Here is a 14,414-nt window from a genome sequence, read left to right as displayed (position 1 = left end):
TGGACTCGCTCCAACAGCTCCTTGTCTCTCCTGTACTGGGGGGCCCCAGAGCTGGATGCAGTACTCCAGGTGGGGTCTTACAAGAGCAGAGTAGAGGGGCAGGATCACCTCCCTCGACCTGCTGGTCACACCTCTTTTGATGCAGCCCAGGACACAGTTAACATAGTTATGTTGGACTCTGTGAAGATGGTAGAATTGTGACTGTGGTTGAAAGCAGTCCCATCATGTCACAGCCAAGCAGTTCAGGAGCCTTCAAGAGCATTATGTAGCCTTGAGGTTTGGTGTTCTTTATCAGCCCCATATCCTGAAGTGGTGACAGGACTTTTTTGTCTTGTGGTACTGTGAGCAGTGAGGGAAAGTCACTACTGAAGAAGTGCTTGTGTCAAGATTGGAGCACTAAACCTCTCTCCCTTTCCTGCCACAACCCTACATACATCCCAGAAACAGTCACATTTTAAGACATCAGATAAACTGTACAGAGGACCGGAGAACATCAGCCTTCAACCAAAAATACATTTTCAGCTTTAACTATACAATGATGTCTGATGTTGCTAGGTTTCTCAACTGAGTGTGTACTCAGGCTGGCCAGCCCTAGTGCTTTGGGTGATGATGAACTGCTTTCACAACAAGTGAGTGCGATTAACTGAACATCTTGCATCACATCTGAAGCACAGGGGCAGATGGAGTGCATGTTCCTATGGACTGACCCCCATCAGGTCTACTAGTTTTGGCAACTATGAGTATGTGAAAAGCGATTGTTAAAAGCTGCTGAAACGATAGCTTGTTTATTTTTTTTTTTTAAAAAAAAAAAAAACTTCACTGGCTGTCTGCAGCATCCCCTCTGCTTTTGGTGGAGCTATTCTGCTATAATAACCAATTGATTCAGCAAATCCTTTTACCGTGTGCTTATATTCTTGTCAGCACGTTCAGGTTTATTTAGCACATACTAGTTGCACCCAGGTTTAGTGCACAGCTGACCTTTAAAGCTCTGCTGAATCATGGGCTGCGTCTGCATGGCTGTCTTGTTGGCTGTAGCTCCGTGCACTAGAACAAGCTTGGAGGAAGTAGTACTTATGGGATCACATCAAATGCTTCAAACGGGAGGAAAGCAAATGCTACTGAACAAAGGCATGTTTGATCCAGGACTGGAAAAAAGCTTTGAAAGCCTTGCTAGATTTCTGCCTAACCTCTGGCTCAGGTACTCTTAATATAGATGAAATCTGAGAAGCGCTCAGAGCCTCAGGTTGAAGAGTGCATAGATGGTGTTTTATACTTGTGGTGTTTTCCAGAAATAATTTTCTAAAGAATAATACCAGTATTGAACTGTTAATTTTGGAGTTATAACTGCCAATGCTGGGTTGCTCACCCATTGTGTTTGGAGCTCCCCTTGGCATGGTATTTAAAATACAAAGTTATTTTAAGCTTCAGCAAAATTGTAGAAGCAACTGTGTCAAGTCTGAGTGTCCCCTGTTGCCCTCTTTGTGGTGTAGGAAGGGGGAACCCTTTTGATCATCTCAATAATCAGATACCAGTAATTCTCTGAAGCCCAATTCAGCAAGCCTGCCTATATTAACTTCCATATCCTGAAAACAGCGAAGTTATTTGAGAGCCACCTACACAGCTCTCAATTACATTTCTTTCTGATGATGTGTCTCGGTGGCTTAACCATAGTACTATACTGTGTATTGGAATTAGTAAAACAAGAGTGTTTCAAACCTAATTCTACATGTAAAAAAAGGGCGAGTCTCGTTCATCTATATGCTCCTTTAACAGCAGCTTTTTGGGCGCCCAAAAAAGGGGACCAGGCGCTCTGGAGAGAGTTCCCTGCAGAAAACATCCTGCTGCCAGCCCTACTGAACCGGTTCTGGTGATTGCCACAGTACGATCAGCTCCAGGTACAACTGCTGCAGGCTCTCGTGAAACTGGTTATCAAACATAATGGGCTTTTTCTTCTTGTTGGCCCAGTCTTGGAAACCAGGGGCTCAGGGGTTGTGTGAGTGGGGAATTATTTCCCAGCCCCCCAATGATGAGGGCTAAAACTTAACTGAGGAAGAATTTCCCCTGCACACTCTTCCCCTTCTCCCTCCCTAAATAAACGTTGCATTTCAGGAAAATTGCAGGAGCTGGCAGTGCTGTTCTTCAGATTACCCAGTGGACTTCAAGTGTGTGGATCTAAAGGCAGCATCCAGCAGAACAGCACTGTGGATGCTGAAAGTATAAATTACCCCAAAAGGGATCCATTCGATAAAGATCTTTCATTTTGGTTCTGCCGCCTGATTCAGACCCATGAATCTCTATGCGTTGTGTAGTGTTTCCTGAAGCGAGCTTATGGTTTCTCTTTGAGTGTTGAGGTCAATCCACAGTACTTATGTTGTAGGATCAAGGACTGATTTAGATTAGCAAATGAAGTGGCCAAATGTTCATGAGACATTGGGTGGGGGAGGAAATGGCAGTTTTTAAAAGCTCTTTAGTCTTACTTAGCCCCTGGGTGAGCAGAAATATAATGCATTTGCACACCATTTGAGCATGACGCTTTCACATTCCACAGTTGCAGAAATCATCTTTATAAACAACCGATTGTCAGATAACGGGGAACTATTTACATGTAATTTTGTTGCAATCGAGCCCAGGATTTGCACTGTAGGGATTTGTTTTTTTCTTCCCGTCCTCAAAGGTTAGTTGTATCAGGCTAGGATTAGTGAATGAGTGGCATGGCTCCGAATCCCGCTTTTTTGAATGGATGTCTGTTGTGCTAAGCTTAAAGGTAACTGAGAAGAAAGTCTCTGGAGGTGGCTGTTAACCAGTTATACAAATACAACCATTAGCATGTTTTATGTATAAGAGAAAGTATATCTTTTAATTGTGGAAAGCAGGAAATATTTATGAAAAGTCTTCCTTCAAAAGTTCAAGTAAATTTTTACTTCTGGCTTCACTTGAGTGTGTGTTTGCCATGTTACTTCTACTCTGTGGCTTTGGCAGTCCTGTGTGACTTTTTTTTTTTCATGCCTTTTTCCATCTAATAGGTCTTGTGTGAAATGTATGTGTGTCTCCTTTTCATCTGCTGCTGCTTTGCTAGGAAGCAGTGCAGTTTCTCAAAGAGACTTTATACAGATTATTTAAAATCTGTTGTTTACTCTTTAACACAATGTTGCAGAGGAAGATGATGCTGAGGAGGTGCCAGAATTTCAGGTGTCTGGGAAAATTGGAGCAAAGAAGCAGAGGAAATTAGAAGAGAAGCAAGCTAGAAAAGCACAGAGAGAGGTAAGCATTTCCTGCCACGTATAGAGCCCAGAGCAGAGCCTGAATAGCAGTACTCAGCAAAGAACTGGTGATGACAGACACCCCAGAAAGGCAAAGGCAGTGTCATCACACAACAGTTGTGTTTTTGTTTTAAAAATGTAAATTTGGCTTTTTATGTCATATCCCAAGAGGACCACGGAAAATGTTGTCTTGTTTTCTTTCCATTAGGTTCTCTGGCATTCTCGTGGGGAGGAGAGAGGAGTTAAACTCTTGAATACTTTTTTTTTTTTTTTTATGTTTCCACTGGCTTGCAGCTTAATGTCAGAACTGTCTCCCCTTAAAAATACACCAAAGCCCACATAGCATTGTTGTAACACGGGTCTGTGACCAAAACCGTGGGCAGTTCTAAGTAGTGTTTCATGTGCTCTCATAACGCAAAAACTTTATCTGGGTTTATCTATGTTTAGCCATGTTTATTGTTTTTATGGATGGGGGAGATGAAAAGCAGACCGTGTAATCCACTGAAATCTTATGATGCAGACAGATTTTGGCCCTTAGACAGAGACCAAGTATGCAGAACAAACACACTGTACCTTTTCAGTTGTTCTTTCTTAAATCTATGTGCAAAACTACTTATTTAAATACTGTTGCATTTTTTCAGTTTTGCCCAACATGTTGCTGTTAATTCCAGGGAAGCAACAGGCTTTTTGAAACTTACTTTCTGAAGTGTGCTTGTGGGTGGCGGGAGGTTATGCATTAAGTCCTTTTAGTTGTTCTGGTTTTTTGTTTGTTCTGTAACTTGGAACATGGGGTTGCAAGAGGCAGATAAAACTTAAACAGCCTTTACATAACAGAGGCTGGAGTGCACAGTGGACTTCACGAATTTTACAAAGCCAGTGACATCCCATTTTAGTGTCACCTGAGGTTTAAGTCCAGTTTCTGCTTTACACCATAGTGGTATGCCCTGTAGATAGGGCGGTTGGTAATAAACTTGATTATTGTGTTATATATAAACTTCCATTACAATTTTTTTCTCACTCTGTGCTTTAACCATTTTGTCATTACTTTCCGTATTCATTCTATTTAATTAGCTGCTTTTTTGTGGAAAATTTGAGCAAAGTTGAATGAAGTTAGATAAGCATCAGTTGGTGGAGTGAGGAATCTTTTGTTTCATTTTAAAATATGCTGATTTTTATTTTCCCATGTAGACAGATAAATTCCTCGGTTAGGTCTTTTTCTCTGAAACATTCAAAGCCACAAATCCTCCCTTTGAATGTCTTCTGCTTGTTCTTTTAATATATTTTCAAATTTAAATATACTGAAGAGACTGAAGAACAAATTAAAATAAATCTCTAAGCAATACACTAAATGCCTTTTTTCCTCCATTTTGCAACAATCTTTTTGCTAGGTTTGGTTTAAAACCAAATAATAAAACGTATTGAAGAGACCAGTACAACGTTGTCTTTAAGACATTCTGCCCAGGTTAATGATGAATTTAAATGTACTTGAGTTTACGGAGTTTATATTCCCCTCTCCTTTTTTTTTTTTTTTTCTCTCCTTAGAGTCCATTCTAACTAAATCTTAAGTGAGGAGAAATAGAATGCCATGACACAATATTATTTAATATGACTAAATGGATATGAGCTTATTACTAAACTTAAACCCTTACTGAGATATAGATAATGCACATGAGAAGGGTAATTTCTAAACTTATCATAATGTTAAGTATTCTGAAGATGGGGGAGGGGAAGTTAAATGATAATGACTTTTTTTTCTTATTCTCTTTACTGTTTCTTTCTGAACATGCACCTAGGAAGATAGTAAGAAATGCCCCCATGATATCACAATATGAAATTTAAAAATGTATATTCAGGAAGAGTAAGGCTTGGCTCGCGTAATGTTTTGGGTTTTTTTAGGCTGAAGAAGCAGAGCGAGAAGAACGGAAAAAACTTGAGTCAAAAAGAGAGGAGGAAAGGCGGAAAGAAGAGGAGAGAATACGTCTCGAGGAAGAACGACAGGTGGGATTGGTTGTATTTATAGATGGAAATTTTGAACCAAGTTTGTCTTTGAGATTGCTTCTATGTAAGTTCTGTGATCAGCAGAACTCCCTTTGGCTTTCATTACTATTGCATACATTTTTAATTTGGAGTTTGTTGTTGTTGTTGTTCCATTTTATTTGAATTATAGTAATATTCAGTTATTCAACTGTAGATCCCAGCTTTGTTCCCCTAAGTGCTTGGCAGAAGTGAAAACTGCTCCAAACATCAATAGCAGCATGCACTCACCCACGGAGTCTAGGGCAAAAGGAAACGCAATCTCCTGGTAATGGGTCTGCTTCTGCTGTATGCCATAGTGACAGATTCTTTGGTCGATTTGTTATGTTGGCAAACATAGCTGATGAAGTTGGCCATCTGGGAACCGTTTCAGGGCAGGTATAGGGAGGAAAGAGCTGTACCAAGTTGTGAGAGAAATTTTGGGGGTTGGTGTCTGACAGGAGAAGTTTGGTTATCACAGAATCATAGAATAATGTAGGTTGGAAGGGACCTCCGGAGACCACCTGGTCTATCCTTCTTCTCAAACCATGTCCTGTTAGAGCAGGTTGCTTGGGACTTGACCAGCCCAGCTCTGAGTGTCTCTTAACGAAGGAGATTTTGCAATCTCACCGGGCCCCTCTTCCATTATGCTCCTTAGTGCTGCCTGCCTGACAGCTGTAACCAGCAGGGCAGAAAGTGAAAGACATCAGTGACCGATATTGTGACTGTTGTGTAAAATTATACGATTTTATGATAATTATACAAATTTATGTGTGCTTCACAATTAAAGATTTCTAAACAATGCATATGAAGGTGTGTGTTAGCAGGAGTGACCCAGAAAAACAGGTACTGTGCAACTGAAATGCCTTTGTTGAATACTTTCATCAGCGAGGGAGTCAAACTTATTTCAGAGCTGCTTCGTGTATTCTAGGCAACAGTGCTACTGGCTAAGAGCTAGGAATAAGCTTCATGCTCTCTGGTGCTTAAGTTGTGTGGTAGCTTTGCAACGTGCTTCTGGAGGCAAGGACCAAGGTGTTCTACACAATCCTGTGCTGAGTAATTGCTGTCCCAGGGGAGCATAGCCCCCAGCTTTCAGTGTGAGCTTTCTGGGATACTTTAACATGCATGGAGATTTGTGTCTCTGGTGTGTAGTGAGCAGATTTATTTTAAGCACAGATTGTGTAAGTAGAGTGTGTTGCTGATGACATTTTAAAAGAGGAAAAGACATTTTTTTCCTTTCCTCCTTTGGGGGGCGTGAAGGCAGGATAAAGCAATTTTTAAAAAATTTCCTATGCATTACACACGCAGATTGTGTCCATGAGATCTTTTGTAGAATGTACATTTACTTCTGGGGTTATCCTCCCCAAAATCCTTTATCTTCTGAATTCTCTCATTTCCTTTTCATCAATAGAAGGCACCTGAATTTCAGAAATTGAAATGGAGGAGGTGAATGTCAGTACTATAACATCAGGATTTGTAGCATGGTCCGAGACTTTGACTTGTAAAGCAACTTGAACAAACTTCCAGGGGACCAGTTATTCCACAGCTACCCTTCTGAGAAAGATGTCCAAATTTAGAAGTATCTGGAAGTGGTGAAAGCGTGAACCCTGAGGTTGAATAACTGATCTCAGCTAGTCTGAGCCACTCCTGTGCTTAGCCAAGGTGCTTCCTAACAGCTGAACTATCTGACCTGGCTTCCTGTGGATCTGTGTCAACCGCTTTTCCCCTGCCCACACACTTCAGTAGCACCAGCTCTTGCTGGTGAACAGAATTTCAGTTCCTTCCAGAGTGGTAGCCAGCACAGCAGGTGAATTGCTAAGCAAATTGCAGTTGAGCTTGGCCAACCTGCTCAAAGGAAGCTGTAGCACAGGACAAAGATATTACCGTGTTGATTGCTGTGGGTTTGACCTGGGGTTTAGCAGCGTAAGCTGGCTAATCAGGATCAGTCAGGCATGATTAAAAAGTTGAGTAGAAAATAAGGGTGAAATTCTAACTAGAGATCTCTTCACACGGAGAGTGCTTATTAACACATTTAGCTTTTTTTTTTTAATTTGCTTCTGTTCAGTTTAGGGCTAAGTAATTTATTTTGGCTCAATGAGGAAACTCTTCTTTGTTTTTATTTTAATTTTCAGTATTCCTAGTTAAAACTGCACTAAAACACTTCCTCTTCCTTTTCACAACGCTTAGTGAAAAAGAGGAATATAAACTAAGGCTTTGATTTTTTGTTTGTTTGGTTTGCTTTTTAAATTTTGTAGTACTTATTAGAATTGTGAAAATTGCTCAGATGCCTGAATCTAGCTTGCTACTCACTTGAGCCAATACCTTCCCTGGCTACTTAAACTCTGTAACTTTTTAATGGGGTTCGTTCATTTGGTTTTCCTAGTAGTCTTTTATCAGAGCAGCAAGCCAGCCCACCAGACTACACCATGACCTTTATCCTGCTGCTCAGGGGAAAGTTTTCAATATTTTATTTTTCGCTTGGGTTAAGACAAGTTGATAATCCACTAACCACTGAATGTTTTGAACGTGGATCAAAGTAAATGTGCCTGACAGGATTTAATGTCCATCCCCAGCTGTTTTCTAGTAATTTGAAGTCTTTATCCAAGCCTTTAACAGGAAACAGAACACTTCAAGACTTGTACATGTTTAGGCCGTGTTGCTTGAGTTCCTGCTTCAGTCAGCAAAGAAAGCAGCATTACAGGGAGCATGGTAATAACAAGACTTCAGTGTTTTAGTCTTGACAGGGTGATAGGAAGGGAAACGAATTGAATAGATACTTGATTACTGTGCATGTAAGCATAGCCCGTCTTTATGATCATAACGTCTTATCTTTCAAATCTTGTTACAGACTGATTGTATGATGTAAAAGACACTCCCTCTCTCATCTATAAGCGGTAAATGGATCAGTGGATTTATTGTGGTTTTTACAGAATACATAGGATAAAATGTCATTTATACATTCCTCCAGAGAAAGGATTCTTCATTTCCACAAGTAACATGTTGTCACAAATAAGCCCTTGTGATAATAGTGTTGTCCCATATAAGTTAGGAGATGGAAAGGCAAAATTACAAAAGGTAGCTCACATAGTGATTGATAGTCACAAGATAAAAAACCAGCAGGAGGCTGGTGGTACGATTTTTGGAGGCAGTTTGATTACTGACATTTCTGTAACTTTTATAATCCCAAAAGGCACAAGAAATTTCAAGTTTATCACTAAAGGTTTTCTGAGAAATGTTACAGTTGTCAGATAGCTTCTTTTTTTTTTTCCCCCTTCCTTTTCCAGTACATCAGAGTATTTCTGCAGGTATAGTGACAGTGGCAAGTCTGATAGTTTTTTATGTCTGTCTTCTGCAGTACAGGGAAGGTCTTAAGACCACTGATGAAGGCTTACTGCCTGCAGGAAAAGTAGTGACATAACTGCGTGAATTGTTTATTGTTTCACTTACAGCACATTCAAAGATTTGACCTCATAAATTGGGTGGTTATGCTTTATTTAATTTAATTGCAAATAATAAATTTAGTTAGTGTGTTTACAAGGGAGCTTAAATGATGAGCAGTTGGTCTCCAAACAAATGCAACCACCTTTGTTAGCTAAATTTCAGTTGAACCTTTTTATCAATCTCTCTCCCAAGAAGTGCTACCAAAATTGTGCTAACTTCTGTGACCGTTGAGATTGGTTTTGTGTAAAGGAGTTTCCTTTCAGCGTTTCAGCAAAGCCTTAAACTAATAACTGAATCCTAGTCAACTGCAATGGGTGATTCCTGAGCGACTAAATACCATCTAAAATTTTGTCAGATGATGAGGGAAGCCAAATAGATTCAGGAGGATAGAAAATCATGTTGCAGCGTGCAGATCTTCTAGAAATTCCCCTGTGTTGATCTTTGATAAAGTCACCAGGACTGTTAACCGTTTTCATACACACACCCCACTCAAATAGTTTGAGATATGGAGTCTAGTGGAAATAATGAATTCTTGAATCAGATGAAAACCCACTTTGTTATATAGGCAAACTGATAACTCCAATTATTTTTGGGCAATTCTACGCAGTGCTGTGCTACAAGTGGGAACGGGGCCTTCAAGGGAATTATGGGGGCTAAAATCTTGCATATTCTTGAGAAAAATACCCCCCTGGTTCTATTTAAATACATTTGTATGCACATATAAATAAAATGTGGTTGCCCCTTGGCTCCAGTGTTGCAAACCACCGAATATATTTTTAAATTCAAGTTTCCTTTCCAGTGTTCTGATGACCTGATTGGCTATGCATGTGAGGAAGCTCCTTTATAATTGGCATTTGCTTCAGCTCTGCTTTACCCTGGGGATTTCCCTTTCACTCTTGGAGTTTTTTAGTGGTGAGATGGTTTACCAACCGCCACCTTATCAATGAGAGCGAACTTCCTCTGATGTTGCAAGACAGTGTCTTCATACAAAGCCTTGCAGGTTGCTCGCACAAGAACTTTTTTTTTTTTTTTTCCTGTGCACAGGGATTTTTGTAGATTTTACTCCGTCAGCCTAGCTTTGCTGTGCTAAGGAAACTGCTTGTGCAGATGCAGGGCTCACAGTCATCACCCTTCTATATTAAAATGTTGTGTTGAATAGGGCGTGTTGCCTGCAAATCCATTGCAGAGTGGACTGCTCTCGAAACATACCTTGATACAGGAGAAAAACTACCAGTCTTCCAGCGAACAAGCTTTTAACGGCTGTGAAATAAAAGGCCACAGCAGGAGTGGGGATTGGTGTTTGTTCGCCGTTACATTCAAACGAGATCTGTATTGCTCAAGCTTAGCTGTGCCCAAAGTTTCCAAACTAGAGCAAGTTCATTTAGGCTTTCAGTTTTGCATAAATAAATATACCTAAATAAAAATGGTCTGGATCATCAGAGCTATAGAAATGGAGGATCAGCTAGTGATCACAGGGGATCTAAGGGAACTAAGACCCTAAAGTTTCAGGTCTTTGATTTGATATTTGATCATGTAAGAATAGGCACCAAGTCTTAAAATGTTGATTGTTGAGTTATTTTATTATGTCTAGCATTATGTGAACATCGAGATTTGCGTGCCTCTCGGCAGAGCTTTTCATTATCTGTTTGGCATTTATCTCCACTATTCATGCATAAACAGTGCATTTCTGGAGGCTGAGGAGACTGCTATGTAGTTTCAGTTTAAGCATCAGTTTTCAAGTGTGTACGCTTTCCTGAAAATTAATTTCTCCTAAGGAAGTACAAGTTGAAAAGCTTGCAGAAAGCTCATTCTACTCTGATTTTGAAGGGATGAGGACTGGTAAGAACACTTACTCTGACTTTCTAAATGGGTTTTTTTGTTGTTTGGGTTTTTTATTTTGTGTCTAAACAGGGGGGGGGGGGGCAGGAATCCTAGAGATCCATCTGTTCTATGCCAAATTATTTACTTGTAGAGTCCCTTTTCACTTCCTGCAGATCCTACATTAAGAGCACGAAAACTGAATGTTATACAAGGAGGGTTTCTTTGGCCCATGAACCTCAAAGTATTTGGCATAGGAAGCAGTATGCTTTTCCTCATTCTGCATGTTAAGGAAACAGCCACGAACAGGGAACGACTGAAAGCGGGTGGTGGGTGAGGAGAGTCCAGTGTTTGCTCTACCTTCCTCACTAGCAATGAGATCTCTTCGACTTTGCAGTCGAATAAGCTGCCTATAAATGATTTGTTTGTCAGCAAGTTGGTCTTTTATCTGATTTGGACAACTAGCAGTTTCCTCTCAGGGAAAGCTGCTTAGGCAAAGCTCTCAGGAAAGCTACTTACTCTATATGCCCATATCCCTTGGTCTCAGTGTCACCTTAAATGGGTTACTGCATCGAAAGCTAGAAATGGTGTTTCAATGGCTTCTTGCTGGACAGTACTGTAAGGGTCCTCACCCTTTGCTAAAAATAGTAGCACATGATAAACCTTCAAAGGCTGTAATCTGTCAACCAGCCAGAACAGTGCAGTTACTCAAGTAGCATCCCAGGACTCCAGAGGGATTTATGATCCCAAGAGTCAAGGTCTGCTTCCAGCTGAAGGCTAAAAGAGTTTTCAAGTCACTATGGGTTTCACCTGCTAAAAAATTGGGCTCTTGTGCAGTTGGCACAATTAATGTTTTTGATGCCATCAAAACAGTCAAGGTAAGAGGCAAACAAAAAGGAATGATCTGAAAAGAGCCTCACAGCAAATCCTTGGTGGGCAGGTGGGACAGAGGGAGCCTGGAGAGCAGTGGAAGGTCTGGGACTGGGTGCAGTGGGAAGTTGGTGCTGACCAGATCTGATATAGGAAGGGGAAATGGTGTTGTAAAGTGTCTCCCAGAGCACTGGAGATCCACAGACTGCACGGAGTTCTGGAAGCTCTTGGGTCTCTGCTTATGCAAGGTGGCACATGAGACTCAGAGCAAGCATGCAGAGGTAGAGTCGATCTAGCAGTGATAATGTGGACATTTTGTCAGAAAAAGAGAGAAGGAAGAAAAGTTTGAGTGATTATTTTTTATTAGTATGTTTTCCAATAAAGACATGATCAGAGTGGGAGAGTTTGTTCTTCACATGCAATATAGTAAATGGATCAAAAAGAAATCTTTACACTGTAGCAAGCCCCCAGGTTGGGTCACATTTAGATGGGTGAGGAGAGAAGCAAACCTGCTTCAAAAAAAAAAAAAAAAAAAAAAAAAAAAAAGCAAGCAGCTGAAGGTGAGCATCTGCAGTTACCAAATTTCCATGATGCTGGGATTTCCCCGCCACCCCACCCATCGCTGAAGGGAGGTGGCCCAGCTATTATCTCTCCTCTGAGCCACATGCTTTACCACTTAACTCCACAGCAGTTAATGAGATCAGAAGAAACCTAACAAACAAAGATGTGGGGTTTTTAAATTTATATTTGAGCTGGGTGCCCCTTATATGACTTGCATGAAGCAAGTGCTGGGCTCTCTTTCATTAGTAGACCCTGGGGTGCTGCGAGTGTTTCCTTGTGTGGGTTATGCATACAGGCAAACTGGTTTTTGTGGGAATGCAATCTGCCTCAATTTGACCCTGCACCAACCTGCAACTGTTGCATGACTTGGGCATGTCAAAGAAGATTACTAGCATGATGGTGGAAAAAAAATAGGTGAGAATAAGTGTTAACAGACAGCCCTGTCTTTGCTAGGGTTCCCCCTGCTCATCTTCCACTGCTGTTGCTGGTTGCTTCTCACAGTGCAGTTATGCAAAGTCATCTCTCCTCTTGGATTTGAACCAGTTTACAGTTTGGCTAAATCCTTCTTTTCGACAGATTGAATCATAGATGAATCTAGGTGGTAAAGCACGTGAGACTGTGCAGGAAGTGGCTGGGATTTTTAGATGAACAAGCTGCTGGAGATACTTGGAGGAGGCTACAACTATCAGGAAACATGAGGCTTTGAGGGCTGACAAGCTTTAGCTACCAAAGCAGTGGCTCAGACCACCTGGAAATGCTCTGCTGATTGTAGCATCAGAATTTAGGATCTGGAAAACAAACTCACGTTGGCTTTTAGGGATTGGGAGCTGAGTGTTTTGCCAGTCTAACAGCAGGGATGCTCTTCTGTATGTGTTGGAAGTGGAGGTACTGATAGTAACGTGCTGGTATGCTTTGATAAAACAGAAGTTACTGTTCTGCAAGTAGGTAAGAAAGATAAGGAAGACAGGAATGAGTCTTGTTCATTTGTTGTTAGACTTTCCAGAAACAGGAAAATATTTCTTACTTATTGTTGCTCTCAGTTGTAAATGGAACACTGTCTTCTGATTATTTTTTTTGTAGAATCATCTAGAAATTTGCCAAAGCAATTTTCAGGTTTTGTGATTATTTTTTTTTCTCATTTCAAATCCTGTTGAATTACAAGCTCTGTAATAGACCTGGGGAAGGACCTTATTCTTGTATTTCCAGAAGCAAAATTAAATTTAATGCACTTACAAGAAAAGAACAATTGCTGTCACTTCCAAATGAAATATGGTTATGTTGTTCTTGGCACCTGTAGTGCTTATAAGGAAAAAAATCTACTGTTGGGCTTTAGCTAATAATCGTTACAGTGATGAATGACCCAGAAAATTGTCTTGTTTTGTCTCAAGAACTTCCTCCAATCTGTCTTTCATGACATAGCAGTTAAAGAAATGGTTTTGACTTTGCACATACGGTAAGATCCTTTTGGTCCTGTTTTTCTTGTATGTTGGTAGCATTGCTTCTCATGACTTTCTCGGAGTTTGATTAAACACAGTTGGGACGAAATATACTTTCTCTTTGGTTTTTACTGAAGGGCAACCCTCCCATCCCTATTTCTGGTATCTTGCTGGTTTTGGCCTTACATGGCATCTATTTTAATATGGACATTTTTCAATATACTTAATTACCTATTCCTGTCTCTTTCTGTTTTAATGGAGCAAGTGTTTGCTTTCCAGCCATTTAAGGAAGCAATTACCATATTAGTGTCAAAAATGTAGCAGGCAAGCATTTAGAAATCAATGTAATTGTGCTTTAAGAGATCAATTCCTGTGCTAATAGTAAAGGAATGCCTAGAGATTGTTATTGAAATTTGAAGAATTCTTCTTTCTAAGTTTTAATCAAGCCTTTGCAATGTGATAGCAACCAGAGGCCACTCAAATTGGAATCTTGTTGTACCAGGTGCTGTACAAACATAAATTTCTCTGCAGAAGAAACCATTGTGTCAGGAAACATTTTTTCTTCTGTGTGAAGTTAGATGTATAAAGTTTTTTGAAGAAGAGCAAAACAAATTTTAAAAGAAAATCATGGAAAGCTGCAAATTGCTGAGGTCCCAGTAAAAACCTGTTCTTACTTGAAACATTTAAGTGATCTATCACATTTCAAAACTTTTAATCACAGCGTTGCTGTGTGAATGTGTGACTATTCTACATTACCTAGTATACGTCACCATTTCACTGATGTCGGGATTGGAGTTTTCTGGGCCAGTGTTATTTTGGGGTTTTTTTAAGACTTTAACATTTCTTTCAGGGCAGGTAACTGAAACTATTTTTATTGCAGATAACTAAAAGCAGAGCCTGTGGGTTTTGATTAACAATCAAACATGTAAAAAACCCTTTTTGTTAATACAATCATATCTTGTCTCTTATGCCTAAAATACTTTATACAGTTCTTTACATTCCATGTAGACATAGT

The 14,414-nt window shown here is 40.2% G+C and overlaps 1 protein-coding gene across 1 annotated transcript in view; it reads left to right on the top strand.

Annotated features, from left to right (window-relative positions):
* Positions 1 to 14,414, top strand: part of DDRGK1 (DDRGK domain containing 1) — a 40,396-nt gene that overhangs the window by 14,188 nt on the left and 11,794 nt on the right. The window contains exons 3-4 of the mRNA XM_075752820.1: positions 3,155 to 3,261; positions 5,157 to 5,258. Coding sequence (XP_075608935.1) covers positions 3,155 to 3,261; positions 5,157 to 5,258 — 209 coding nt within the window. The remainder of the gene's footprint in view (positions 1 to 3,154; positions 3,262 to 5,156; positions 5,259 to 14,414) is intronic.

Source organism: Balearica regulorum, chromosome 4 (genome assembly GCF_011004875.1).
Source record: "Balearica regulorum gibbericeps isolate bBalReg1 chromosome 4, bBalReg1.pri, whole genome shotgun sequence".
NCBI classification, from domain to species: domain Eukaryota; kingdom Metazoa; phylum Chordata; class Aves; order Gruiformes; family Gruidae; genus Balearica; species Balearica regulorum.
Note: the sequence above shows the minus strand (reverse complement) of the source record. Positions and strands in the feature narration are given on the sequence as shown.